This window comes from Mytilus californianus, unplaced genomic scaffold (assembly GCF_021869535.1).
Source record: "Mytilus californianus isolate M0D057914Y unplaced genomic scaffold, xbMytCali1.0.p SCAF_3, whole genome shotgun sequence".
In the NCBI taxonomy this organism is placed as follows: domain Eukaryota; kingdom Metazoa; phylum Mollusca; class Bivalvia; order Mytilida; family Mytilidae; genus Mytilus; species Mytilus californianus.
In genome coordinates, this window is record NW_026262679.1 from 1,119,264 (window position 1) to 1,136,443 (window position 17,180).

Genomic DNA, 17,180 nt, shown 5'->3' on the forward strand with positions numbered 1-17,180 from the left:
CGGTCCTGACTTTTTTTTTATTAGTTTATCCTGATTTTTTTTACATAATTTGTCATCCTGCCTTTTTTTTTGCCAAGTTGCTCATCCTGCCTTTTTTTTACTCAAAACTCCTGTCCTGCCTTTTTTTTCAAATTTTTAAAACGAGAAAACCCAAAGCCTGATTTATGTAAATACAATACATGTATACAAAATATGATACTACAAACCCAAAGCCTGATTTATGTAAATACAATACATGTATACAAAAAAATGATACTACAAACCCAAAGCCTGATTTATGTAAATACAATACATGTATACAAAATATGATACTACAAACCCATAGCCTGATTTATGTTAATACAATACATGTATACAAAAAATGATACTACAAACCCAAAGCCTGATTTATGTAAATACAATACATGTATACAAAATATGATACTACAAACACAAAGCCTGATTTATGTAAATACAATACATGTATACAAAATATGATACTACAAACCCAAAGCCTGATTTATGTAAATACAATACATGTATACAAAATATGATACTACAAACCCAAAGCCTGATTTATGTAAATACAATACATGTATACAAAAAATGATACTACAAACCCAAAGCCTGATTTATGTAAATACAATACATGTATACAAAATATGATACTACAAACAACTACAACCATTGAATTGCCTGACATGTTTGGTTCTTCTTTAATATCACAAAATGTATTGTAAATCATATCTAAAGGTTTTAGGCAGTCAACTAAATCTTATACTGGAAAGAACGTCAAGTCAATTTTGTGAAGGCTTTGTCTGATAGATTGATATTTGTAGTATCATTTATTGTATATTGTTTTTACATAAATCAGGCTTTGGGTTTTCTTATCGTCATTACAAAATATCAATCAGGTGGAATTAAATTCTAATAGGATTGTAAGTATACTTAGTGTTGAAGACCCAATGTTGGCCTTGGGCTGCTTTCTGCTCTTTGGTCGGGTTGTTGTCTCTTTGTCGCATTCCCTGTTCCCATTCTCAGTTTTAGTTAATCACCTTGCACTTTCACAGCTTGACTGTAGTTCTCTACGGCAGTTTGTTAAAATTTCTGACCAGTTGAACATTTTGGTTTGATAAAACAAATTGCAATTTGGTCAAAATTTTGAATAAACTGCAATAGGTGGAGAGCAACATTTACAGTCAAGTCACAGTAAAAGTTCTAAAAACATCCAGAGACCTTACCAATTTTAACATAATAGGTGTTATAGGACCACAAATTCTCCCACTCAGAACGTAAAAGTAGCCCTGACAAAAAATAATGGTTTTGATGTCATTGTTTACATAAAGTAACAAACAAATTTTCAAAAATAAAACTTTTGGTGAAAGAGAAATATATTTAAAAAATTCGAGCCAAAATTATCTTCTCCATGACTTTGCATTATGAATGAAGATTAATGCTCTTCATCGTATACTTAAGGGTTATCTTCATCAGTAGTTGACTTCCGAATGGTCGAGGTTCACTCCAGGACTTTAAATATTTGTTGAAGATTGGTATATAGAAATGCAGAGACGGTTAACCGAGCCGAGGCAAATTAATATTGACCTCTACTTAATCTATAGAGGCAGTATACTGTGGTAGATTATTGACAATCACTACATATATAGGGATAGTATACTGTGGTATATTACTGACCATTATTGCACTAAACTAAATGAATAAAGAATAGTACAATATGGCAGACTATCGACCTAAACAAAATAAATAAAGAATAGTACAATATGGCAGATTATCGACCTAAACTAAATGAATAAAGAATAGTACACTGCAGTAGATTATCGATCTAAACTAAATGAATAAAGAATAGCACACTGCTGTAGATTATCGACCTAAACTAAATGAGTGAGGAATAGTACAATGTGGCAGATTATCGACCCAAACTAAATGAATAAGGAAAAGTACAATGTGGCAGATTATCGACCTAAACTAAATGAATAAGGAATAGTACAATGTGGCATATTATCGACCTAAACTAAATGAATAAGGAATAGTACAATGTGGCAGATTATCGACCTAAACTACATGAATACGGAATAGTACAATGTGGCAGATTATCGACCTAAACTAAATGAATAAAGAATAGTACACTGCAGTAGATTATCGATCTAAACTAAATGAATAAAGAATAGTACGCTGCTGTAGATTATCGACCTAAAATAAATGCATAAAGAATAGCACACTGCTGTAGATTATCGACCTAAACTAAATGAGTAAGGGATAGTACAATGTGGCAGATTATTGGTCTAAACTAAATGAATAAAGAATAGTACACTGCTGTAGATTATCGACTTAAACTAAATGAATAAAGAATAGTACACTGCTGTTGATTATCGACCCAACTAAATGAATAAGGAATAGTACAATGTGGCAGATTATCGACCTAAACTACATGAATACGGAATAGTACAATGTGGCAGATTATCGACCTAAACTAAATGTGTAAGGAATAATACAACGTGGCAGATTATCGACCTAAACTAATTGAGTTAGGAATAATACAATGTGGCAGATCATCGACCTAAACTAAATGAATAAGGAATAATATAATGTGGCAGATTATCAACCTAAACTACATCAATAAGGAATAATACAATGTGGCAGATTATCGACCTAAACTAAATGAGTAAGGAATAATACAATGTGGCAGATTATCGACCTAAACTAAATGAGTAAGGAATAATACAATGTGGCAGATTATCGACCTAAACTAAATGAATAAGGAATAGTACAATGTGGCAGATTATCGACCTAAACTAAACGAATAAGGAATAATACAATGTGGCAGATTATCGACCTAAACTAAACGAATAAGGAATAATACAATGTGGCAGATTATCGACCTAAACTGAATGAATAAGGAAAAGTACACTGCAGTAGATTATTGACTTAAACGAAACGAATAAGGAATTAGGTTGTTGGCCTATACTATACCTGTGTGTACTGAAGATAGTGGTCCATCTTAAATTAATAGAAGTTGTTTCAACTGGTGGTGGCCAATTACCAGCCTTAACTTTATCTGTAGGATTATAGACAGCATCAGATTTTTGACATATATTTAATGTGAGGGAAAATATAAATAATTTGTCTTCTGAATTGTATGAAATTTTTTTGTCAAGGTCTTTCATATCTTATCAGTCTGTGAATGGCAATGCAAAGTGGTGGAGTTACTGTTTCCATTATATGTTTCGAATGTTCGACTTCTTGGTTATTGACAATTTTTATACCACAATAACTTAATTTCCCATAAAGATTTTGTATTCTGCAAACAGCTACTAGATGACAAAAATTGTCAAAAGTAAGAAAAAATTAAAATAAGAATACTTCAAAAACACAACAGCCATAACTTTTGTGTATGCCTTGCCTACTAAAGCAGAAGGCATATTGTTTTCTGATCAGTGCATCAGGTTTTAGTTTAAGGTAATTCACCATCAAGTTGTGGTCACATTAACTTGAAACTTAATGCACATGTTCATTATGATGATCTTATATAGCAAAACAAATTAAAACATCAATTTGTTAATTTTATGCATCTAAAGTGCTTTTTACTAGATTTACCTTCATCAAGAAGACTCAAAGTCAAATATTTTAAAGCCGGGGATATATAAGAATTGAAACAGTTCAAGGGCTATATGACCTTTAGTTATACAAAATAGCCAAATCCACCTTAAGTCAACTTTGCCTGAGGGAGTTGAATCCTTAGATTCTTCATAATTTTAGAAACAGACAATTTAAGAAAGGTTTATTATAAATCATGTCAGTACCGAATATCTGACTACTGAGAAGATACCTTCTAGGACTAATAGTCCAACAGCAGCTGTATCGACCCAGTGCTGTTAAAATTTATAACAACAATTTATAGATTTCATGCAGTCGAACTGCTTTTCTTGGATTTACCTTCATCAGAAATGCTGATAGCCAAATCCATCGAAGGTCAATGTTGTTTGATGGAGTTGAACTTTAGTTTATTTTAATTTCTAAATTTAGAAACAGAAACATTAAGAAAATTTAATAAATCATGTCAGCACTGACAACTGAGCTGATGAAACCCTTAGGGGCTGATAGTCCACCAGCAGCGGAATCCACCTAGTGGTATAAAATTTATTAGAGTTTTGAACCAGATTTTGTGGTTCACTGGTCATGTAAATGTGAAAGCGCGAGTGGCGCATGGTGACTTATATTCAACTTTTTGTATTAAAGCCCAATACATGAATTTCAGTTGGTCCACCTTTACAGAAAATAAAATCTAATAAACAAGGAATTATTTGAATCTGGAATAATTTTGAATTCTTGAAAATTGATAAAAAATGTATGATGAAAACTAACCCAATTTAGGAGGGTTACCCATGCATGCATAGCTAAGGTTCAGGTTACTTTCACTGATATTTCAGTATGAATTAACAAACCCCCTTGGCCATGCATGCATGGCTTACCCTCCTAAATTGAGTTAGTTTTCATCATACATTTCTTCTCAATTTACCAGAATTCAAAATTATTCCAGATTCAAACAATTCCTCATTAATATAAACATGAGCGGCGAAAGGACTTTTTTTGGGACGCAGTGCTTTGGCCTGTATTTTTGTGGGAATTCGGGATTTGCACTTATCAGGAATTGATGATTTTTTTTCTTGAATTCAGGATTCACTGTTTATTTTTGCAGGAATTTCGGATACAGCGTTTTTTTTTGTGAGAAATGTGGATGACACCGCTCCCCTAAACAGGAATATTTTTCAGTGGATATTGAGCAAACAGCAACCAATCAATCAAACAGAAAATACAATATGTTCAATTAAATATTTACATCACAAGACAAAAAGGTTTGACTTTGATTAAAATCCTGAAATGAGAAGCTTATATACAAGAATTCTAAACATATCCATTATTGAAGATAAAGATACAGAATGTACCAAAAAATAAAGACGTATTTCTTGATATAAATTTAATGATAGAATATCATAAATAATAACAAATAAATATCACTTGTTTCTATACATAATTAATTAAAAGGTAGCATTAATAACACAAATGGCAAAAATAAAAGGCAGTAATCACATGACCTAGTATAATAATCTGTCTTAAGGATGTATTCTTCTGATGTTTCAGTCTCGCTGAAATCTCGTTCGGGAATTATATCCAAACATGTGATACAAGTGGAAAATATAAATGAATTTTTAAAATATTATCATCAAATTATTTAAAAACTATGTGAAAAAATTGTGTACTTACAATAAGTAGTTTTTCAGTAATAAAATTTTTATAAGCAATCTAGTCAAGTGTCATCAGCCAAAATGTTGAGCAAATGGGTGAAGTGTACAAAGAAATGATTTTACCAAAAATATGTACATCCCATATCAATTTTTTCTTTTCAAAATTCTTAGATTTGTATTTTTCAATCATTCATAACAAAGTAGTTGATATAATATGCTTTTTGTTCTAATAAATAAAGAGAAAAATTCCAAATTTAAAAAATTTACAGCATGGTCAATTTAAGACAAAAAAGCAACAAAATTTTACAAAACTTTCTTATATTATCACCTACCTATAGTTTTTTAAGTTCAATTTATTCAGATTGGTCCACTTCATCTTTAGTGAAAGTATTGAAAAAAGTTAAATGTGAAACTGATTTTTTTCATGATAATAGCCCAAAAATGGGAAAATCATAAAAATGGGGTACTTTCAAATGGCCACATCAAAAAAACAAGTGCACCAACATATGATTTTTTCTTCTTCAATTACTTTCTTACAATCATATATACCCAAATGTTATTTTATTATAAAATATTGGAATGGAATATTAAGATACAGATATTATTATATTGGGAAAAATAGTTTTAAAAAAAGTCCAGTTATTGTCTAAACGAACAGATTTTGATTATTAAAATTTAAATGTAATTTTTATTTATGTCAGGATAAGACAATTAAGAAATTATATCAATTAATAAATTTCAAAAAAAAGACAAAAATACAAAGATAATTCTGTATCATAAGACTGAAACAAAAAAGATGAAAATTAATATCAAAATTGCTATTTTTTCATCTCTTTCAAACTTCACATTGTACTTTAAGACAAATCAATATAAAGTTTTAAAATAAGTTAAACAGGAAGATATGTTTTCTAAACAGACAAAAAAATACAATAAGTTCATGTTTAAAGAGCAAATGGAATATAAGAATCTGTGACAAGCAAGAATGAAAATCTTAAAATCTTTTCAATAATTAGGTTGAGAGATTTCAACTGTGTGACCTGGGTTTTTAGACTATATATAATTTTACTCTTGTTATATCATTTTTTCAATATATTAAATTTCAAAATTGATAAACAACTATATATACTTTTTCTGACCTTTTTTAATATTGAGGTAGAATTTACACTGATATCAATAAGTGTTAAAACATGTTTACGCAGTCTTTGTTAAATACCCATATACTATGCTTTAAACTGATCAAACCTGACAAACATTTTACTGCTGAATAAAGACTAAAATAAGGTTTAAAAAAAACTAGATGTACTTGTGAGCAGAACTAACAAAACTTTTAAAGCTCATACAAATAAAATTGATATTTTTTAGGATAAAACACATTCATTTTATCATAAACTACTTTATAAATAGAATATTTGCAGCTTCTTTTTGTAAACAGATGGGTGACACACATCAAGAGCACTTCATAGTTGTTGTGAGATACTTATACGATGCTAAGTAACATTTTTTAATGTTTTATACTAATTTTAAGTAGTATTCCAGATATTCCAGTAGTATTTAGCAGAAGATGATAAACATAAGCTAATAATTGATATTTGTTATGTTTTTTTTCTTGTGTTGTGTACAAATGTCTGAATTGGTGGAATGATGATCTGCTCCATCTATCATGTCAGTGGAATACGGGAGGGTGATATTGACGACAGTCTATGATGAGGTGACGGTGACCTACTCTGTAGTCTAACATGAGGTGACTGTGACCTACTTCTCATAGTTTTCCCGTCTTTCACAAGTGTCTTTAATTTTGTCAAATGTGACAAGGCCCTGCAAAACAAACAATATTATTGTTATTTACAAATATAATCCGTTATTGTTATTTACAAATATAATCCGATGTAACTATTTACTACAAATGAATCTGACAACGAAAATGACATTGTGCCAATGATGATGTGCAAATGCTTTATCAATGAAATATTTCAACTTTGGCAATATTCATGTAATGATCCTTCTAATCAATTCTTGAAAAATGATATAACCAAAGGAATTAACTTATGTGGGTTGTATAATCGTGAAGTAAGATAGTTTAAATTTTAGTTATGTATATAGCATATACCAACAAAATTCTGCAGACTACATTCAATTTAAAATTCAGAGACAAAAGTAAGTTTTTGCTATACTAAAGATTACATCTCTCACTATTTCCAAATATTTCAAAAATGTAACATAAACTTAAAATAAAGGATTTTTGATAATCTATTCCTTTTTTATACCTTTATTCACAAAATCACATACAAATAAAACTTATTTTTTCCAGTATTCTTTCCACCACTCAATGAGAATCATTCAGCAGTAACCTCCCTTACCTATAGCTAGGTATAAAGGGAAGACAATTTAACTTTATTTGCATTGAAAAAGAGGCTCCGTGTTGAAGACCGTACTGTGACCTATAATGGTTTACTTTTATAAATTTTGACTTGGATGGAGAGTTGTCTCATTGGCACTCATACCACATCTTCTTATATCTATTTACATTGTCAGTTTTTTACAAAACCCACAGATGAGCCAGTGTGTGGCTTGTATTAATCTTGTGTGACATCAAACCAGTCATGATTTTTATTTCTATATCCATCATTGAATTCATTGGAACTAAAAGAGTTTATTATGCTTTCCAGGAAGACCACAGACAACATATAATTAATGTATATTAAACACTTCACAAGAGTGCACACGTTGAAATGTCTCGCCTGCTTTACTGACCATTGATTTTATGTTGAAAGTTTTAAAGATGGAGGTTTTACTACAAGTATCACATAAACTTAACATTTTATAAGATCCATGACAATGATGTCAAGGTCAAAAAATTCTGTCAGACACACATGTACACCTTATAATTATCCCAAACACCACATAAAGTTGACCTACTGCATATACTATCTGAGAAACGGACCTAATCATGCAACTTTAACCTTGATCGCTGATCCATGAAATGAGGTTAAGGTCAACTGAACCTTGTCTGACGGACATGTAGACATTGCAAGGAACCCATATATCAAATATAGTAATCCTATTACTCATAATAAGTGAGAAATTCACATAATAAAAAACTATAATCTTTTTTCAAGCAGTCGCTAAACCATGAAAATATATCAAGAGCAATGGACATAGGACAAACAGAAACCTTGGAACATAAGGTATCGGCATACAAGGTTTGAAGCATACAGGTCTTCTACCTTCTGAAATATAAAGCTTTGTACAAATAGTTTATGGATAGTAATACCTATGTCTAGCATACTGCGACTTTCGTTGCAGCAACAAAAAGCAGTATAATAAACAAATTATTTTAGTTATTTCTTATATTTCTTCAATATAAACTATTTCCCCATGAATAAATGAAAATAAACAATCTCTGGACAAATAAAATGCATTTAGTATTCAAGATCATCCTTGTCGAATAACTATATTATGATACTGTTTCTCAATAAAAACTTGTCAGCTGGATGATGAAAGAATCATACACCAGTTTTATATGAATATAACAAAGAATTTATAACCATAAAAATCTTATCTGTTTTTAAATTATGTTGGTACACTTATGTATACATGTAAGTAAAACAGTCATCTGATGTCTATAGAAATACATGATGAAAAGACATGCTTAAACAGAGGATATTCGCATAATAAGTAGAAGGCATAGATAAAGACAGCTAGAGTATAAAATAATGAGAAGAGGACAATTTAAGGTAAACAAAAAAATCATACAGACTTAGAAAAAATAATGGTATTGGACATAGTCTACAAAACAAATCTGTCCAATTGAATTCATATTTTCAAGGATCAGTTTGTCTACAGAAAACTGAACTATATCTAAGTCCGATTTTAAGATTGAATCTTCTACTGCTGTTTTATAGTCAAGGGAGATAATCTAAGTGATGGATCTTACATTTAAAATGGATTAAATATCTGTTCCACAACCTATTCACACATACATGTAGTTAACAATTTTAGTAAAGCAAAACAAAATCTTTTTACAAAATCAATGTCTTCCTTAAAAAGAACATAGCATTACCATTGCTTTAAGATGAAATATTCTGAAATCAAAATATTTTTGAACTGTATTTTTAAAAGACAGGTTTCATTAAGTTATGATCTATTGTTATTAAATGCCTTGTGAAAAAAGTCATGTAACATTATAAAACATAACAAAACTTAAAGTATAATGACAGCTTATGACCTAAAAGAAATTTGTTGAAACTGAAATTTTCATTTGTTCATTTCTGTCATAAAGTGTTGACTTACTCAAGCTATATAAGTTTTAAATTTATCTTGTATATGCATGAAGGAGAACTTTTAATGCTTGCTTTCTTTTCACAATACAATCTTTGACCAAGCTATTATTTTACTTTGTGTTAATTACCCGTTCTTAAGAGAAAGACAAGACAATTAGACATAAATATCTTGATTATATATCTACACTATATACATTGTCCTAAAAGATACATCACCTTTAGTTACAGAAATTATTACTACATGTATCTGTAAAAATACCCTGTACTGTTATATAACTATATGTGAATATATTGGTGAATATAGTACATGTATTAACTTAATAATAAGATGGACCTTTTTATTTTACACCCAACTCAATTATCTTAATTTCCAAAAGTATAAACAAAATTATCCAGTCCCTTTTAAAATCAAATATTTTTTACTGTCATTACTTCAAACATAAAATATCTGAATGTTTTGAAAGAGATGATGAAAAAAACAATTGTGTATGACCTTTTTTTGTTCTGATAAACAGGAAGGCTGTTACTAGAAAACATACGTTTTATCTGATGTTTAAGTTTTGTTATCATATTTTAACAAATTGAAGATTTTCCTGAGCAGTCAATGAAACTAAGCTGCTTAGTATTGACAGTAATCAGTATAATTCACTCCTTAAATCCTTCAATGGCTACATAAACACCTGAAGGTCATATTTATGAAAAATGGTCAATTAATCTTTCGAAATAAGCTCTTGTTTTACCTATCTTGTTAACATTAAACTAACAGCTAATTGACCTTATCTTCCGAAGAACGCCAATAAAATATTAGATTTGTAACACATTTTTAACATCTTAAGATTTTCAGCCCTTAGGCGAATGAGAGAGAACGATCGTAGAAAGGGCCTGAATTATTAGGGTTAACTGCTTAGGTGAGTTTTTGTATAATCATATATGTTAGTGGTTAAGGGTAATTTTCTTGCCTTGAGTTTTTAATTTTTTTCGTGCTTAAAGCTCATTATTCACGGTTTCATGAAAATTGGTAAAAAAACAATTGATTAGCTATTTTCTTATTGATTGTACATCTTGAAATGGCCATTTTATATTCTGTTTATCCATGCACATACTCCCCTTTAAAACCCTCATATCTAGTGGATGAAAGTGTACATGAGCTATCATCTACAGGTAGAATATCATTGAGACACCATGATTTTATCTTTTAATGACTATAAAAAATATAGCAAAGGTAATGCATGCATGTAAAAATGGAGAAAAAAATGATAATTAAACTGCAAAAAAATGTTGGAAATAAACTATCACAATGTCCTCATTGCTGTGTCTTCATTTTTCGTTGGATACCAATTTTCGTGACTTTTGTGGGTACAGGTGAACCACGAAATTAAATGTTCAATGAATAACAAATTTTCTATAGGCTTATATGCAGACTTCGGCAAAACCATGAAATTAAATATCAATGAACATGCAAGTTTTCCGCAATCCACGAAAATAAATGAATCCACAGTATATAATATGAAGTTTACTAGTCAATGTATGGTGCATTTGCAAATAATAAGGCTGCTTACAAGCTTTTAATTGATTTGTAAGGACTACTTACTTCTCCAAAGACTTGCCATTTAATTGATTTGTAAGGACTACTTACTTCTCTAAAGACTTGCCACCTGGTTCATCATCGAAGTTATAATCTCTTAATGCATCTTCTAGTTCTTCATTAGACAGGTTTAGTTGTTCCTACAGAACACAATTAATCAATTCATCAATGATTTAAAATAACAATATATGTATTTATACAGTGGTCTCGTTAGCCCAAAATAGAAGGGCGCCGCGCCCTGGGTGCCCTCCGCCGCGCCCTGGGTGCCCTCCGCCGCGCCCTGGGTGCCTTCATCCGTGCCCTTCTGCCCTGACGCCTTTTTCCTCAAAACCCTTGTGCCGTTTTGGTAAAATTGCCTTTTGTTTCATCGATTTCTTATCACAAAGTTAAATTACATATATGACACCAGGTGATTGCCCCCAGGTTAATCATGTCATTACAATCAATTACAGTGGATAAGACTTCAAAGGTGTTAATAACTAGGTAATTTTATTAAGACAATGTACCTTTTTGTCATAAATTTGATGAATGTGTCAGCGAGTGTTTTTAGCTTGGGTCGGCATTTTCTATCTCCAAGAAGAGTGTATAAATGAAGACTTTCATGACTTTAGAATAGAATTTAAGTCATCAAAATACAACTATGCCTTCACAGAAACGCCTTCCATCTCAACTTGTGAGTGACAAGCAAACAGTAAACCTGTTAGAAATTAATTATGGAGTTACTTCCCCTGTTTTAGCTTATTACAAATTTGTGCTCCTAAAATATTATTTAGTATTAAAAATAGGAATTAATTACCAATTGAATACAAAATTATATAAGAATGTTACCTTAAGGATATTAACTGTCTGTGAACATACCAAAAAAAATATATTGCAATTTATTTTTGATAATCATACTTTTAGAAATCCATGTTCTATACATTGTCAATAAAGAAATTAATAAATTTAATTGTCATGATGATGTTAAGCTGCAATCCTACTAGCCTAGTCAATTTAGCTCTAAAATCGTTCAACCTGCAACTAATTGCAATACAAGGTTTTTTTAGTGCAAATTTCAATATAGACTTGTACTAACAACATACTAAAACTATACATTGATATAATTTGCGGAAAAGGTTATTTTGGGGTGAAATATGTGGTTTTTAGAGAAAAAATGCTGAAAACTGGAAAAGAAGAAAAATTGTTATTTATGGTTACATTTTTAGACCTAAAGCTCGTTGAAGACAGGAAACCTTATGTTATAGAGTATTATGTAGTCCTCTAGTTATTATTATTATTCATATTGAAGTAATTTTGAGGTGAAATGAGTGATTTTTAGAGAAAAAACGCTGAAAACTGGAAACGTAGAAAATCTCCGTTGCTAATGGTTAATATTTTTGAAATTTGATCTATATAGAAAAAAGAACATACTAGTTTATGTTTTATTTGTGAAGTCCTTTTGTTATCAATATTAATATTTGGGTAATTTTGGTTGAATATATGTTTTAAGACCAAAAACCCGGAAAACTGGAAATGAAAATATCTCGGTTATTGATGGTTAAAACTTTCAAATTGGGATCTAAACAGAAAATAGAGAATACTATCTGATGTTTATCTTAAGAAGTCCTATAGTTATTGGTATTTAAAAAATTGTAATTCTTGTGTAAAATGTGATTTGTAGAGAAAAATTGTGAAAAATGGAAATAAAAAACTCGATTATTCATGGTTAAAACTTTTAACATAGGATCTTTATAAGCATACTATATTATCTTATGTTTATCGCATATGTATTCCCCTTGTTATCGATATCAATAATAATCAATTTGGTGTGTGAAATATTTTGTTTTACACACTAACTACAAAACAAGAATATATCCATAGTACACGGATGCCCCACCCGCACTATCATTTTCTATGTTCAATGGACTGTGAAATTGGGTCAAAACTCTAATTTGGCATTAAAATTAGAAAGATCTTATCATAGGGAATATTTGTAGTAAGTTTCAATATGATTGGACTTCAACTTCATCAAAAAATACCTTGACCAAAAACTTTAACAAAAAACTTTAATCTGAAGACGGACGAACGAACAGACGCACAGACAGAAAAACATAATGCACTTAAGTGAGGGGCATATAGAAGGAAAATTTTAAAATCTTGGTTATTTCTAGTTAGATTTTAAAAAACGAAAAAATGGAGAATGGAAACAGGGAATTTGTCAAAGAGAAAACAAGGCCACTAATGGGTCTTTAACATAGCAAGTAAATCCGGCACACGGAGGTGGGCTTCAGCTGACCCCTTAATTATGTTGTACACTAGTTCAGCAAAATGGACACCACCCTAAACTCCAGTACATACAAATGAACCAAAATTATCACACAAAAAAAAAAACACACACAAGACAAACAAAGGCTAGAGGTTCATGACTTGGGATAGGTGCAATAATGTGGCAGGGGTTAAACATGTTGTGTGAGAACTAAACCCTCCCCTAGTTTCTCTATACAATATAGAATAAACAAACACACAGTAAAACTCAGTTTTAAATATGTGCATTTTGTGGAAGTTTGAAATTTTATCTTGTTTCGGTTATGTATAAAATTTATAGTAATTACACGTGTAGGTATAATAAACAAAAAATGAGTGTGTTCAAAAATAACTCTTAATCAGTTTGGTTACTGACTTTGATTTTGTCATGTTAATTGCTGGAGAAAGTCATTTTTCTAGTGCCCTTGTATCGTCATTGACTGTATTTGAATTGCATAAAGTCACAGTTAAACACAGACGATGTGATTGCAGATTTCTCTTAATGTGTTGCTAATTTTATTTAGCAAGCTCTATCAATATCCACGTTTAATTTCAGATGTTTAAGCTTTTTAAATTTAGGAACATATACTAGTTCACTGAATTAGCATTAAATAAAGGCAACAGTAGTATACCGCTATTCGAAATTCATAAATCGATTGAGAAAAAAAACAAATCCGGGTTACAAACTAAAACTGAGGGAAACACATCAAATATAAGAGGAGAACAACGACACAACAGAAACTCAACACTAAAATGCAACACACACAAAACGAACTATTATATAACAATGGCCATTTTCCTGACTTGGTACAGGACATTTTAAGAAAAAATGATGGGTTGAACCTGGTTTTGTGGCTAGCCAAACCTCCCGCTTTTATGGCAATGTTAAATATAACATTAAAATGACATGATTACATAACAGGACTACAATACAAATAAATGGCAGAACATACAGGACAGAGACACACACAAATAAAAGCTATCAAAAGGTATACCAGGCTTACAATTTAATACGCCAGACGCGCATTTCGTCTACATAAGACCCATCAGTGACGCTCAGATCAAAAAAATTTGAAAGCCAAAACAAGTACAAAGTTGAAGAGCATAGAGGACCAAGAGTTCCAAAAAGTTGTGCCAAATACGGCTAAGGTTATATGCCTGGGATAAGAAAATCCTTAGTATTTAGAATAATTCATACTTTTGCAAACAGTAAATTTATAAAAATGACTATATAATAGATATACATGTTAACACCGATGTGGTGACTAACTACAGAATAAAAACGAATACGTAAAACAACCTAAATCAGCACATAAAAAAGGCAGAGCCGAACAACGTATTATATGTTAGCCGAAGAAATCGACGCACAATGTGACGTAACATTTAAATTTCTATAAATTTCCAAAAAATAGGAGAGAGTTCAAGATTAGGTTTGAAATACCGATATAACATGTATTAATAACAATGAAAATTACAATTCTTATTAATATAAAATTGTGGTAGTAATTAGATAATTAATTATATTATCAAGCTATGTCGGTATTCTAAATCAAACTGTAAACCAAATACATCGTATAAATTTAGTTGACCCAAACTAAAATCTTTTAAATGAACTGGGTGGTTAATTATCGTTACCGTAACACACGAATAGAACAGAAAAAAAATAAAATTTACAACTACAAACGATAACCCATTTGACAAAATCCGATGAGAATAACAAATATAACATCAAAACTAAATTAAAAGAGGGGCAAAAGATACCAGAGGGACAGTCAAACTCATAGATAGAAAATTAAATGTAGATCTGATATTGTTTAAGGCAATTTCAAGAGCAGCTTTGTCAATACCATAATAAGTTTACCTCAAGAGCTTGAATTTAAATAGTAATTGTACTATTAAAGTGGACCAATTTTGGATGTTGAAAATGATATAAGCACTGTTGAATGAATTAATGGGATTACTTCCTGGAGGAAGTGTTAATAGCAACAACGCATTATGTGTGTACCATATAAACCTGCATGTGTGTGGTGGTCTGAAACATCAACCAAATGGTAATGACAAAGAACTAACATGGGTTGTCTGCTATATGAAAATATTATGGTCAAAGATATATATATACTTACTAGTATATAAAGAAAAGCATTACCAAGTTCTTTATTTAATATATCTCATTGAATTAATTTAAGAAAAGGTAATCAGCTTTAGCCTAAGAACTGTAAAAAAATTATCATGCATCATCTGTGTATGAATTAAAATTTGTAGTATCTGTGGGCGACTTTAATGGCCAGAGATAACGTTTAGATAGTCATGTCTAATCTGAAGGTATGTCTGTTGGTTTTTGTTAGTCGTTTGGGTGCTTTCTCGTTGACTTTAAAAACCTCAAATCTCTCTTTATTCATAAATATACTCTATTACAGATATATCAATGTTAAAGACGCTGTTTTATGATTCCGGAATGCTGACCTGTATTCAACTCATTTGAACGAAACTGTAAAAATATTTAAAAAAAATACACCTCATGCCAGAAGAATACAAAATTAATGTTCAGTTTTAAGGTCCACTAAACTCTATCAGTGATCTCTTGGTAGTAAGTTTGATCGCTTGCCAATGAAACCATCACTTATTATAAAATCTCCCCACTTTAAAAACATAAGAAGATGTTGTATGATTGCCAATGAGAAAACTTTCCACAAGAGATATCAATGAAGTGGGTGTGGATGTAAACAACTATAGTTCATCGTCAAAATATAAAACAAGTCAAACGAGAAACTCAAAGGCCTGGTTAATGTTAAAACAATAAACGGAAAAACAAATATGACAGACAGCAAACAATAACAACCAAGTAATAAAGGGCCACTGACTTGTGATAATCATATTCATAGTGTGCAGGGTTAACCCTCATTGCGAGCACTCAACCCTCCAATAATCAGGAACAGTTTTTATTTAGGGGCCGGCTGAGGACCACCTTCTGGTGCGGGATTTTCTCGTTGCATTGAAGACCCATTGTCCTGGTGGCCTTCGGCTGTTATCTGCTCTTGATCTGGTCGGGTTGTTTTCTCTTTGACATACAATATTCCCCATTTCCATTCTCAATTTTATTTAAATAGCAAACAACGTAAGAACAAATTGTAAAACCCAGTAGGAAAGGGCTCAACTCAAAAAGATCAGCACGGATTAACCAAAAGGACAATGAGTTCTCATAGCTAGTCCAAAGCTTAGTAATTACAGTTGATGAATAAATACTGTTGGCACCGACTAAAATATAAATAAGTACACATCCGATTAGTAACCAAAGTGAAAAGTGGATTCAGTGTTACAGTCAAAGCTTTATTTATATGGTGTGTGAGTACTGAGATCGTCGCAAATTACATGAGTAGCTATTTGCTTCGAGGAGCCTGAAATTTTCATTTGTGAAAAAAAATTTATCATAAAATCATCTAACACTCATCTTTCTTATTTTTTTTTTAAACATTGTTGGATTCTAAATCTTAACATGTTTGTTCCAGAAGGTAAATGAAAAAAAGATATTGTTTTCTTTCTAAAGTTGTGGAGAAAAAATACATTAAAGACTTTGAATCTTGCAATAACATTTTTTTTTATAAAGAACAAAACATGTGTTTCTGGAACCCCTCCCCCAACAAAAAATAAACTGTCTGTGCCTTTAACACAGGGGCAGAATTCTTTCGAATACCAAGTAAGAATGTGACTAAATTGGTAACTCTAATTCAGTACAGTTTTACATTTTTAGGTTACTTACCAACACTATTTTGGCGAACTAGATTCTTGGATTGT

At 30.8% G+C, this 17,180-nt stretch overlaps 1 protein-coding gene across 4 annotated transcripts in view; it reads right to left on the minus strand.

The window, feature by feature from the left end:
* Positions 1 to 4,957: 4,957 nt before the first annotated feature.
* The window catches only part of LOC127733789 (uncharacterized), a 31,264-nt gene continuing 19,041 nt past the window's right edge, over positions 4,958 to 17,180 (minus strand). For all 4 annotated transcript variants that reach the window (XM_052243106.1, XM_052243107.1, XM_052243108.1 and 1 more), the window contains 2 exons: positions 11,157 to 11,245; positions 4,958 to 7,055 (listed from right to left, as the gene is read on the minus strand). In XM_052243106.1, coding sequence (XP_052099066.1) covers positions 6,899 to 7,055; positions 11,157 to 11,245 — 246 coding nt within the window. In that variant the 3' untranslated portion in view covers positions 4,958 to 6,898. The remainder of the gene's footprint in view (positions 7,056 to 11,156; positions 11,246 to 17,180) is intronic.